This window comes from Aspergillus alliaceus (assembly GCF_009176365.1).
Source record: "Aspergillus alliaceus strain CBS 536.65 unplaced genomic scaffold BDW43scaffold_31, whole genome shotgun sequence".
NCBI classification, from domain to species: Eukaryota; Fungi; Ascomycota; class Eurotiomycetes; order Eurotiales; family Aspergillaceae; genus Aspergillus; species Aspergillus alliaceus.
The window spans coordinates 383,150-396,305 of record NW_022474714.1 but is presented as its reverse complement, the minus strand read 5'-3'; the positions used below and the strand labels follow the sequence as shown (position 1 = coordinate 396,305).

At 49.3% G+C, this 13,156-nt stretch overlaps 5 protein-coding genes across 5 annotated transcripts; 4 read left to right on the top strand and 1 right to left on the bottom strand.

Moving 5' to 3' along the window:
* The first annotated feature begins 216 nt into the window (after positions 1-216).
* BDW43DRAFT_281298 (Zn(II)2Cys6 transcription factor) lies at positions 217-2,789 on the top strand. Its single transcript, XM_032042493.1, has one exon. The coding sequence runs from the start codon at positions 701-703 to the stop codon at positions 2,183-2,185; it is 1,485 nt and encodes a 494-aa protein (XP_031898849.1). The 5' UTR covers positions 217-700; the 3' UTR covers positions 2,186-2,789.
* A 2,126-nt stretch (positions 2,790-4,915) lies between these two features.
* On the top strand, positions 4,916-7,014 carry BDW43DRAFT_131295 (putative C2H2 finger domain protein). The gene has a single exon (XM_032038189.1). It carries the CDS (start codon positions 5,085-5,087, stop codon positions 6,453-6,455), a length of 1,371 nt encoding a protein of 456 aa, XP_031898848.1. The 5' UTR covers positions 4,916-5,084; the 3' UTR covers positions 6,456-7,014.
* A 52-nt stretch (positions 7,015-7,066) lies between these two features.
* On the bottom strand, positions 7,067-8,248 carry BDW43DRAFT_320595 (isocitrate lyase/PEP mutase family protein; the record flags this gene model as incomplete). The annotated part of the gene is made up of 3 exons (XM_032049107.1): positions 7,067-7,132; positions 7,186-7,667; positions 7,759-8,248. The coding sequence occupies 3 exons, from the start codon at positions 8,246-8,248 to the stop codon at positions 7,067-7,069; spliced, it is 1,038 nt and encodes a 345-aa protein (XP_031898847.1).
* Positions 8,249-8,664: 416 nt separating this feature from the next.
* BDW43DRAFT_320593 (putative MFS transporter) lies at positions 8,665-10,459 on the top strand (the record flags this gene model as incomplete). The annotated part of the gene is made up of 6 exons (XM_032049106.1): positions 8,665-8,778; positions 8,824-8,884; positions 8,942-9,113; positions 9,165-9,433; positions 9,489-10,131; positions 10,204-10,459. The coding sequence occupies 6 exons, from the start codon at positions 8,665-8,667 to the stop codon at positions 10,397-10,399; spliced, it is 1,455 nt and encodes a 484-aa protein (XP_031898846.1). The 3' UTR covers positions 10,400-10,459.
* An 898-nt stretch (positions 10,460-11,357) lies between these two features.
* Positions 11,358-13,005, top strand: BDW43DRAFT_301415 (fungal specific transcription factor domain-containing protein; the record flags this gene model as incomplete). The annotated part of the gene is made up of 2 exons (XM_032045039.1): positions 11,358-12,261; positions 12,314-13,005. 2 exons carry the CDS (start codon positions 11,358-11,360, stop codon positions 13,003-13,005), a joined length of 1,596 nt encoding a protein of 531 aa, XP_031898845.1.
* Between the last annotated feature and the right edge of the window lie 151 nt (positions 13,006-13,156).

Below are 13,156 nucleotides of genomic sequence, written 5' to 3'. Positions count from 1 at the left end.
AGCAGGACTCATTTTTAGAGTTTGCTGGTAGAGTAATAGAATCATGCAGGTTGACATATGTTTGCCGAGGTAAAATGGCCCTATGAAAGGAACATCCCGTCGATTGAGGTGCCTTGAAAGGCTAACACCTAAAACATAAAAAAGGAAAAAAAAAAAGGTCTTGAAGAATGATCTGAGCCAGAGTCTTGTCATGAATCTACAGAATTAGATCTATTGGGAAGGAAGGTCGAGTGCACCACGTGGTGAGAGAAGCCCTCACTGTGATATTCATGTTTTCACTTCTGTCCGGATCAAGTCGAGACTTTCAAGTCCAAACTTCACAGAGCCTCGATCTCCACATCAGACTTTCAATGACAGGAGCCAAGTGGGGCCTTAGCACCGCAGGGCTGAGTTCTTACCAGCAAAGTTTGGTTCATTCCACTCCATTCAACGACTTCGGGAGGTAATCCTTCCGATTCGTGCAACCTCAAAGCTGAGGTAATAATACATTCAAGAGAATGAAAGAAATACACCCCACCCCAGGCCTCTATTAAAAGATCGCGCCTGTTCCCTCTCCTGTTGTGTTGTGGAGTCGTAGCTTCACTACAGAGACCTCCCTAGTGGCTATGATAAATGATGCAGACTGGCACTATTTCCAAGCTGCGCCAGACGCGGGGAAAGAGATCGAAAACAGGATGTCGAACCTGCCGGTAAGGACGAGATGAACCAATTGTTGTTTGTAAGGACTTGCAGCCCTGACTCAATTGCAATACTGTATAGAGCTCGGCATGTAAAATGCGATGAGGCCCCTGGCGCATGCAAGAATTGCACGTCAACCGGTCGCAGTTGCGAAGGATACGATATGCACCGTTTGCCTGACACAAAACCCTTCAAATACTTGCCAGACGTGGCCAGTCATATGCATCGGGCGATGAACGCTGATGAAAGACGATGCTTTTCCTACTTTCGGTATCATACTATCTCTGACTTTGTTGCATTCTTTGACTGGCAGCTCTGGCAACGACTAGTCCTGCAGATGGTGCATGCCGAGCCGGCCGTCTATCACGCTGTCAATATGCTGGCTGCTATCCACGAGGACTCGGTGGACAACGACATGCGACTAACTGGATTATCCCTTGGTCGGCCTCGACATCGTTTCGCTTTGGAACAGTCCGCACGATCTCTGGCGCTTCTGAATAAACGTCACTGCTCCCACGACCCTGAATTACAACAAGTGACGTTGATGTGTTGCTTGCTTTTTACACTGTCCGAGTTTCTACTAGGACAGTACTCTAGGGCCTTCCTACATCTGCAGAGCGGCATTCGCATCTTGAACGAGACGCACGGCCAACGGTCAGTGGTGTGTAGCAGTAGAAATCGTGATCTAATAGAAGCTTTCCGACGATTAGATATCATGGGCTCGCATTACGGCATAGGACCACTCATGACCAGCAACACGGAGCTAGAGGGCCAGGAACTCTGGCAGGGCGACCTCCCGATGTTCAATAACCTCGAAGAAGCACTACAGGTTCTGAGGCGTCTAATGGCCATCGAGGTGCCCTGGGTAACCAAGTGCTGGGCACTTACCGACGCCGAAATCGAGGCCAGGTCTGACCAATTGGATCAGAAACAACAGGAGATCCTGTCTCGTTTTGCCGAATTTGCCCTGAATCTCGAAACATTTTGCCAATATTCATACGACACGCTCAGCTTCAAGGAGCAGCGCGGAGCAGATCTCCTCCGATTGCAACACCTCTCCCAAAGCCTGACGGTCAAGATCTGTCTCACCCACGGACCGGTTCCGGATGCCCTCACCCCGGAATTTGAGAGCCTTCTCGCTGCCCACGAAGCTTTTATAACAAAGTTGCCGGAGCGGCCGACGATCTTCTTGGATATTGGCATCATCTCCGGCCTATATTGCGTGTCGAATCGATGCCCGGACTACCGCGTGCGGTTCCGCGCTATCAAAGCCTTGCAGTCATGGCCACACTTCCAGGGCATGATGAATTCCAATCTGGTTTCTGCGATTGCTATCGTGAGAATGCAATCTGATTTACATACGAACTCCCAGAATGCACATCTGCGCCTAGAGACGCAGCAAGAACTGGCGCGGTTCTTGTTCGCGACATTGACATCCACACAACAAGCGGTGGAGTGGCCGTCACTCCGATATGGTAAGGCCTTGCAGGGTAGCCAGTATGGTTAAAAATCGAGGAATCACAACTTAGTCGCTCGTTTGACGACCAGCAATCATATGATTACCGCTGAGCGAATACCCTGTTTTTGTTCCTCTGTTCCTGTCCCAAGGAAATCAATTTCTCTGAATCGACCAAGGTATACATACCAGCCGTCGGCATTCTCCGATGAGTAGCGGCAGAGTTGGGGCAGGGTTTCATACTCGGCCCCATCTCTCAACAATTTGTGATTCAATCTCTCTCATGGGCCCCTTTGCTTCAGGGGTTCATGACAGATTCAGGAGAGCTTCCGAGCTGTCCGTTAGGGTCCTTCCTGATCTTCTTTAGGGAACTGAAGAAGTAGATTGAAAGGAAACAATCACGGTCTACTTGGCCCGCGGCGGAGATCCTCGGCGAAGGCCAGTGACACCCGTTTAAGCTTATGTGATGTGAAAGTTTTCATGCAGATATAGCCCTGGATTCTGGTGGGACACCACGACTTTGCTGGGGTTAGATTGTGAAGACGGGAAGAGGGTTCCTCCCACGAAGACAAGTTGTGTTCTTTCGATGCACTTTCTACATGGTTATTCAACCCTAAGCGTAATAGACGAGGAAGGATTAATATGTACATGAAATATACAAGTCTTTATGAAGAATATTTGGTTGTCTAAGTATATTGTGATAGAATCAGAAGCTTGAGCGGTTCAGGTTCAAAAGGTCTCACTTGGGGCATAATTGATTTTGCACAGTTATATATATAGTTCTCCAGAACGCCCCTATACCTCTAAAGTACAAGATAGATATTGGTGTTGAAAAATGGTGTAATTATACTACGCACACGAAGCGTCTACCCTTTCGGGATCATATATACAATGCTTTCATTGCATTGTTCTTTTTCCTGGTTATGATAGAATGAAGGGTTTATTGATGAGGTCGGCTTTTCGCCCGAAGCACCCGTGACTTATCACTAATACTACCTGGCGACACGTGAATCCCTCAGGCAGCAAGGCGACTTTCCCGAAGATCAAGTGACGGATTTTCTATTGGTAGAAGAGATTCGATTCTGGTCCAGATACTCAGGGTAAAACGACGACTTCGCCCCGTGGGCTGAGCGAGTCAAGATTAATTTCCCGGATGCTTATGAGCAGGGGAAAGCGTCTCAGCCACAGGAACACAGGAACCCGTCTCACCGCAGTTGTTGCGGTGTGGGAAGGATGGAGAGTTATTACTTTCTGCAACGATGGATTAGTAGAGTAAGGAAATGAGAAAATCAAAAATTATGAAAAAAAAAATTAAAATTTGTTCAAGGGTGGGAGAACACATGACTCGTGGTGGTGGTCAGCATGTCACGGTTTGTATGGCAAGTGATGATCCGTCTGAAAAGGACCAATAGGAGCGCTCAATGGGAGGGGATGGCCAAGTCAATGACCGTTACACTGTGGTATTGGGGGCGGTAATGGTATTGTCACCTAAGGTTCTCATCTCATCCTCATCTGGAATTGGTACTCTCGGAAACTTCATCCACTTCATCTCCATATGTGTCGACATGAACTGATGCCACTATCTACTAGTTAGTATCGTTCACGAACACTTTCGATCCGTCTTATTATCCCTATTGCTCATGTTGTGCGTCTAATGATAGGAGCAGAACATTCCGTGGATGAGGAAAACGCAAGGTGACTGCGGCAATGAGGATCCCTCGCGATACGATGCCCGAATGGGAGAAAGGGTACTAGAGATGCATCCATCCACGGGGAACCAGGACGGGCAAAAGCCGGGCCAGCCATTCAACGAGGACGATGCGCAATGGGTTTTTCCCCTTCTAGCGACCCCCTGCAGACGACTCCATCGCCCTCGACGCCTGGAATGGTTCGCTCGCAGGCCACGATGTATTTACGCGTTGATTCCAAGTGCTGATGGGCTCGATAAGGCTTCCTTCTCCACGGCTCCGTGGGTGTGTGTTGAGGATTTCGGTGGATCCTACGTCTGTTCGTGCTTCCAGACTAATGCATCTTTAGCTTTTTTAGCAGCACTGCCATGGGAATACCGCTGAGGCGGATTTGGTTTTTGTCCTGGATGTCGGCGCAAAACCTCCATTCCCAATCCTATTGTTGTTCTTTGATTATGCGTTTAATTTTCTTTTTTTCATGTTTATTATGTTCTCGGCCTTCATCGGTCCTCTCGACAACCCTGACGCTGGTTGACGCGATACACGTGGGAATGCGGCTGTGGAAGCCACAACTGTCGTTCTGATACTAGAATGGAATCTTCTAAAGCCCCTTCGTGAATTCATTCCGAACTGACAGCGCGTGAGGCTCTCTCGGGCTTGGAGCATGGAGGTCCAATCGTCTGCCCGGATTTATCCGGGGGAACTATCAACAATTCAACATAGTAGCGATTCCTTCCACCCATAATCATGAACCACGAGGGCACCCACCCATGTCGCCAAACAGCCACTTGTCCGACACCGTAATTAAACAGGGAAAAAGAAAACATTTTCTTTAAAAGAAAAGAAGGGAAAAAAAGGGGGGGAGGGAAAATGCTACGAATGGTCCATCCGACAATCCTAGTCAGTCTGCACCAAATGACCATTCCCGACCGCTGCAGGGGCGGCGCTTCCCATCAATGTCAGAGCACGTATTTCCACCCGATGACGATCGCATTTTGCGACGATTCGAGCCCCCAAAGTGCTTGCGGCTCTACGACAGCCATTCAGGATCGCCGATCGTCATCTGTTTCTCGCTTTGGTTCTGGCATTGCCCGGCTCTACATGCACCCGGGCGAAAACTGATGCTCTGTCTGAGGTCTTCAGCTGAAAAATAAAACTTCTTGATCGCCCAAAATTATGACGCTTTACGTTTCTCTCTTTTTATCATCTTCCACCGTTCATCTGTTGTGCCGGACTGACAGGATCGCTACAACCCGTGAACCATGGACGGCTCTCGCTCTTTTACCGACCTTCAACATTCGACCGATCTATCAGCACACGATTATGAGCTCTTTCCTGATTGCGACTCTGTTGCTCATCCATTGATCTTCCAACGTACTTCTGAAATGCAACGCCAACTATCTCGGGGCGACCATACGATGAAGGCGCCATGGTTTCCCTCGTCCATGTCTTTGTCCAATCCAAGCATGCACCTGGATCAAATAGGATCACCGCACGGAATGGACGTCCAAATGTATCCCGTGATGTCCGATATCTCCTCACCGTTTAGTGGAGATCCCTCATCTCCTGGAGCAGAAAGCGGTCCAGGTAACAGCGGCAGTTGGTGGAACATGGGGTGCTACATGTCACCGCCTTCCAGTTGTGCCGATTCGATGCTGCCTCCACTCGATCATTGGGGCTCTTCGTCACCCGCTGCTTCCGCGAATCTCGATGCCTCAGTCGCGCCATCCCAGATTGTGCAGAGCTATCCCATCCCAATCCCCATCGCCGAACTCGATCTGGACCTGGACGCCAGGCTAGGCGACGAGCCAATTCCGGTGTCTAACCACAATGGTCTTCAGCACAGTACGCTCGGCGACACCAGTTGCACGCTCCCATATCTCGGCGCAGAACCTGCCGCAGACCAGGACTCCATTCCGTCACCCCCGCGCCCTGTCCCTGCAACCACCCGATCTGGCCAGAAACGAGGTACACGTCCGAAGAACGGCATTGAGAAGCGCTCGGGAAAGAAAGAATCTCTGAATGATGGCGCGGTTCGTACGCGTCGCACCCTCTCTAAGATAAAGACCAGGAAAAGCAGTCGGCCCCAACGTGCATTTGTTTGCAGTTTCTCCCGCTATGGATGCACTAGCTCCTTCGCCTCGAAGAATGAGTGGAAGCGCCATGTAACCTCACAGCATGTCCAGATAGGATTCTACCGCTGTGACGTGGGTCAGTGCAACCTTAACAATATGAATAAAGATGTAGGCGTGAGCTCCGCCAACGACTTTAACCGCAAGGATCTCTTCACTCAGCACCAACGCCGCATGCACGCCCCCTGGTCCAAACTCAGCCTGGCCACGGAAGAAGAGAAACAACAATTTGACGCGGGCCTCGAGGCGGTGCGCCATCGTTGCTGGCGGGAGCAACGTCAAGCCCCACCTCGTAGCCAATGTGGCTTCTGTGGCGAGGAGTTTGCAGGTCACCAGAGCTGGAACAAGCGGATGGAGCACGTCGGTCGCCATTTCGAAAAGGGCGATGCGTCCCCGGAAGGAGAAAAAGAAGATATTGCCTTGCGTGACTGGGCGATCAAGGAAGGAATTGTTCGTCGGGTGGAAGGGCAGTGGAAGCTTGCTTCTCATTGCGAGAAGTAGTAATCCTCTCTCACTCTCGCATTTTCTTCTTCTTCTTCTCTGCTTTTTTTTCTTTTTTTTTTTTGCTCCTTTTCTTCGCTTCATGCGTTTCCTTTTCCGGTGCATCCTTTTTCTTGCAATAAGCTTTTCGTTTTAATATCATAATAGCACACGGCGGTGCGTTGGTATGATTAACGACGGATATCCTGTATTTGATAGGTTTTTCTTCATCTTTTCCTGTTCGCTTTGATGCTTTTTAACTTTTGTCGCGCTCGGTTTAAAGTTGGTACGATATATCGCAGAATACCCAGGAACAGTTAACGATATGCATGCATTTGGCTAGAACTTGATGTTTTTCAAGATAGCATACACTTTTGAGTTTGAATAAACCACTTTCATTTCTTAAACCCGCAGTGATGCTTCGTAAAGTGTCCCCACATACGTCTATTGTGATGGCCTGCAGCAGAGGAGTACAAACCCACAGAGGTCAGTATCTCTGATCATGACAAGACAAGAGAAGCATGGATATATACAGAGTTGAAATAGATGTCACTCGGAGGTACACCACATTGAGAAATACATGACCGAGCGTGTAGTATCGCCTCACAGTCTGCATATATTGTATGGGACCTCTACGCACATCCATTTCTACCCCCCACCAACCCATCCTCCTTATATTCGTATTTCACCTCTTGATCCTGCATGACACCGTCAGCAAACACCACCTAGTGTCCGCATTCCGTCCACTTACCCAATACTTATTAAACCCAACTCCCTCACAAACCTCCGCATACCCCAGAATCATCGGCGGAGCCCCAGAGGTCATGCTCCTCTTGAGCCCTTCCAACGCATCCCGAATACACTTCAACTTCGCCGCCACAAGCGTCCACGGATACGCAACAGCCGCAAACCCTAACTCGGCCAAATCCTGCGCCGACAGATTCTCCGTCAACCCGCCCTCAATGATGTTCGCAAAGACAGGCAGCTGCAACTCTTCGACACATCTCCGCATTGACTCACGGTCTGGCAGGGCCTCAACAAACACGGCATCCACACCGATCCGCTTGAACTCTTGCGCACGGGTCATGGCCTCTTCCCACCCGAGGATAAGGGCGTCGGTGCGTGCCAGAATGAAGATGTCGCGGCCTTGGTTGCGCGCGTCAACGGCCGCTCGGATGCGAGCGTAGGCTTCGCCGCGTGAGACGACCGATTTGCCTTTCGTGTGGCCGCATCCTGTTGTGCACATGCCCAGTTAACCTCAACATCCAATCTAAAGCCTCAACATAAAAGTATGCATATCTGAACAGAAAAGGGAAGATAATACGTTTCGGCCACGTCTGATCCTCTATCATTACCCCTGCCGCCCCGGCGGCAGCAAAGGACTCCACAGTCCGCTTTACATTCATCGGACTCCCGTACCCTGTATCACCGTCCGCCATAACAGGGATGGTAGTCATGCGCACCGCCTCCTGGATCTTATCGCACATCTCTGCCATGGCGATGTATCCCGTATCCGGCAGTCCGTAGGAACTGGCCACGGCGTAGCCCGCCAGGAAGACAATAGGGAACCCGGCTTCTTCGACTAGACGGGAAGACAGGCCGTCGTAGGTACAAGCGTGGGCGATGATTTTGGTCGGGTCGGAATGCGCTTCTCGCATCATGGTGCGGAGGTAGGAGGCTTGGGCGGAGGGGATCTTGCCGCGGACGTTTTTGAGGTGGAGGGTTATGTCTTTTGCATCGCCTTTGGTTTGGGTTGGAGGTGGTGGGCCGCTGGTGAATTGGAAAGGGTACGGGGTTGTTTGTTTGGGGGACATTTTGGGGCTGGGGTTGGAATTGACTTGGTAGGAAATGATTAGAGGTGAGTGTGATGTATTCTGTGCCTGAGATGATGTGTGGAGAGAGTAGGGAGGGTGAATGTGGTCAATATATAGAAATTCTTCCCTGACCATATTGTGTATAGTTCTTGCGGATATTTCGAGTGCGGGTATTGCCAATTATCCGCGTCGGGGTTGTATACCCGAAAGATGGAGTTGACGATAACCCTATCCCATGGGGAACGATGATCAATGCGGGGAAGCTGGATCAAGAGAGCTATAAATATGGTACACTTATTCAGTTCGATATGTTGTCTGTGGCAAGTGATAGGACTGCTCTGTTGGTGATTTTTTTTTTTTAACTTTATCCGATTCTAATACACAGCCAAGGCGCTGCGACTCCCATCTGTTCGAAAATGAATGAAGTCAAGGATTTGGAAGCTCTTCACCTGGAGGAAGCACAGTCGAATGCTAAGGAAGCTTACAACGTCTATGTACCGCCTGCGGAGCAGAGCTCTATTCGGCGAAAAGTATGCAAGCATTGGACGTATGAGCATCAGTGCTGACCTTGACAGTTTGATCGCCGGGTGTTGCCACTCGTGTGCATACTCTACATATTATCATATCTTGACCGAGGTATTGTGTGTCCTTATCTTTCATTCCAAATATAGCTCCCCAGACTCAACTGCACAGGCAATATCGGGAATGCGAAGACAGCAGGTATAGACAAGGCACTCAGGCTCAATGATGCACAGTGGGCCTGGGTTCTGTATGCGTTCTACATTTGCTACATAGTATTCGAGTGGACCACGGTTCTATGGAAGGTTTTTCCGGCACATATTTACATTGCCATCCTTTGTGTCTGGTATGGCCCCGGCCTTGTAGCATAGGGAGACATAGATGCTGACGAATACAGCTGGGGAGCAGCTGCCATGTGCAGTGGTGCAGTTAACAATCTGACCGAGCTGATTGTCTGTCGCTGCCTTCTTGGTATATTCGAAGCCGCATTTGGCGCAGGGGCCCCATATTTTCTTTCGTTGTTTTACCAGAGAAAGGAGCTCGGGCTCCGTGTCTCTATGTTACTGGGAATGTCGCCGGTAGCGAACTGCTTTGCCAGTGCACTGGCCTATGGCATCACACGGATCAGTAATTCCATTGAACCATGGCGGCTCCTATTTATCATTGGTACTCCCCGACCCTCATCTGTCCTTGATGAACAGCCAACTAACAGACGGCCTAGAGGGAGCACCAACAGTCCTCTTCTCCATAGTTGTCTTTTTCCTCCTCCCTGATTCCCCCGGAACTGCCAAATTCCTCACGGAAACCGAACAGACCCAAGCCGTCGAACGCCTCCAAACCGTCGACCAGACCGCCAAAAACCGCATGGAATGGAAACAAGTCCTCCAAGGCCTCGTAGACTGCAAGAACTATATCCACATGACAATCCACTTCTGCTGCAACTACTCGTTCGCCGGCCTCTCCAACTTCCTCCCCACCATCATCGAAGAAATGGGCTACACCTCTGTCAATGCGCAGGGCCTGTCTGCGCCCCCGTACTTCGCCTCCTTCCTCCTCTGCATTGTAGCAGCTATCATCTCAGACCGGGGGGGATATCGGGGGCTGGTTATAACAGCATCTGCTATCGTAGGAATGGCAGGATATCTGATTCTAGCTGCAGTGCAGGATGAACACAGACCCGGTGTGAGATATTTGGGGGTTTGGCTAGCGACTTGTGGAGTGTTTCCAGCATTATCGATTAATATAACGTGGTTGCTAAATAATCAGGGTGGCGATTCGAAAAAGGGGGCTGGGATGGCCATTTTGGCGGTTTTTGGTCAGTGCTCGAGTTTTGTGAGTAGTTCAGCTTTTCCGGGCTCTGAGAGGTGTGTCTTCTTTGTCCTCTTTGTCTTTATACAAAAAGGACGGCAAAGACTGATGAGCTATTCTTTCTATAGACCATTTTATGTCCGGGGTTGTGCCATCGGGTGTGGAGTAACTGGTCTAGTTGCGGTGCTGGCGTTAGGGCTATTTGTGAAATTGAGCCATGAAAATCGGCGGCGGGATCGGGTATATGGGAAGGTGGATGAAAATATCCGGGTAGACGTTACAAAGGAGGGAGATAACCACCCTCAATTTCGGTATATGACCTGAAGGGCCGGATGGATATATCGTATTTGTATGTGGACTGCTCATGCCTTACGTGTGACTCTGCAAGCAATATTAATATCAACTGCTGATTCTCCACCATACTATATCAGTAGTGGTTACTAGTCTGCAGCTTTATTTGTTTGAATTAATTACTTGGCTTAGATGCAATTTCCCCGCACATAAAAGTACAGTACGGTATCTTCCCACATCCTTCACTTCCTTCCTGCATATCACAATGCACCGTCCACCGCGCAGTCGCACAGCGCATGACTATGCATACCGCCGCACATACAAAGCCTGTATTCCTTGTCGGAAAAGAAAAGTGAAATGTGAACGTGTGGGAGAAAGTCAGGGGCCATGTTCTCGCTGTGAAAAGCGGAACCTTGATTGTCGCTTTACCGAGAAAAGGCCGTGGACTAGAGTCAAGCTAGGTGTGTTTCTCCTTCTCGTCCTTACTTAAAAGAAGTATCAATCCTAATACTGTGAAGACCCTTCTTCTCCGGTAAATAACTTTGAAAATGAGATACAAAACGTTCCACGAGACCCGTCGTCAGAGGGTGAGTTTCTGTGCTCGCTAGCTACTCTCAAAATGTCTAAAGATACAGTATCTAGAAAATGAGAATACGTACTCTCAGACTAATAGAAACCCTCCGAAAGCCTTGCGACATATGCTTCCCACCATAAATGTCCCAATCGACCTATTTCTAGTAGGCGATATGCCCAACACATATCTACCTATGCCTCCAGACCCTACCGAAGGAAGTATCCCGAGCGAAGGGATATGTGCTACTGACTCGGAGGTACTCCGAATATGGAATGCCTGTCGGTTTGTCCGGATGGGATGGATGACAGCCCATGAGACCATAGTTCTTGTCAAGCTGTGAGCCTCGATTATCTCTTGATGATTCAAATAGATCACAAACATGAGCCTAATATTAACAATGACAGATTCTTCCAAAATATGTCTCCCCTATCGCCTATTCTGACGGACTTCTATAGCCTGATCGAGAACCACTATTGGCTGGTGACCCAAGAGCCAATGCTCTGCTGTACAATCCTGATGATCTCCTCACGATACCATATCCTACCTGGGTTCGGCGGAACATCACGAGCAAATCACATTCACCACCGCCTGTGGCAGCATTGCCAGCACCTTATTCTCCGCATCATGCTAGGTCAGGAAAAGCTATCAAAGGCAAAGACAAGACATATTGGATCTATAGAGGCTCTACTACTAATATCAGAATGGTACCCGCGAGCTCTCAACTTCCCCCCGGAAAACGATGGGTGGGACTCGGATTTGATTCTCACAGAGCCGGACCAAAGAGATCCGCCACCAGTAGAGGATGACATACCAATGCCCGATCGCTGGAAGGAAGATGTTGTCCAGCCTACGAGACGATCAGATCGCATGTCGTGGATGTTGGTGAGTACTGCGCTAGCACTGGCACATGAGCTGGGTGTCTTTATGGATGGGCATGGTGTGAGGAAGGACGAGTTCGGTGTGACAGGTATGCGGTCGGATGTGGAGGCCTATCTGCAACACTTGAAGTGGAGGCGTCGTCGCCTCCCGTCCTTGCTGTACGTGTTTGCAAATCTACTTGCCTCCAGGTTAGGCTGCACGTCGCTCATTCCGGAGGTACCTGTAGTTGAGGGCAACAAGGACACACTTGACTTACAAGACACCGACCAGGAATGGATGAGATTCATCTCTTCGTGGGTTCAGTTGACCCGGTTAGCTAAGGATATAACAGACGCACATTTTCCGCCAATGGGTAAGACCCATACCCAGTTGAAACAGTCCAAGTCCTCAGAGGGTTGGGAAACTCTACTATACCAATGGCAAGCAAACCGGCCAATATTAAGTCAGTGAAACACAACCGAACTCAGTTTTTTGTGCTAAGCAAAATAACCCAGACTCCCACCTGAACTCTATCCTTCACATCGAATATCACTACCTTAAAGTGTTCACCAACTCCATCGAAGTCCAATCCCTAGTGGAAACTATTCTAAGCTCGCCCACCACTAAGTCCGCCCCCGCAGGCCGTGCCTGTATCGACATAATAATCAGCAGCTCTTCAGAAATTCTCCAATGGGTCCTTGACCAGTCCAATATCCAATACCTCCCTATCCGTGTCTTCCTACACGTGCTAAGCTCCTCGATATTCTTAATGAAAGCCCTCGCTCTAGGGGCCCGAACCACCCAACTCCAAACATGCCTAGATCTCCTCGACAAGACAATCACTACACTACAATCGAACTCACTAGACGACATGCAACTCGTCTCGCGGTATGCGTCTCTGTTACAGATCCATGTTTCGCGCCTCCGACAGACTTTCATGACGTCTGCTCACGAGAGAGACAAGGATATTCCCTCGGAAGATGAAAATAACAGTGGCGTTATATTGCCTTCGACGCAGACAGGCGCCATTGACACTTGTAATGACCCTGTGTTAGGACAGCTAGATGATGAAATAGACGATTGGCTTTCATTACCATTTGACCCGTTGATGGCACCGTTTGGGACTTCGGATGACGCTGGCCAAATGGATTATGGCTTGGATTCAGCATATCTCGACCTGGATTTCATCTGGAATTTACCCGCATGATTGCCCTAATAAAGGCTGATAGATAGTATGCTCTATTTTGTCGAATGGGGCTGCTTCTGGACATCGCTTGTGCTTATTGATTGTAATATTGGTTTGATAGCTAAGAAATAGCTCCCACTATGTGTATGTAACCCTATTATATCACGCAAAC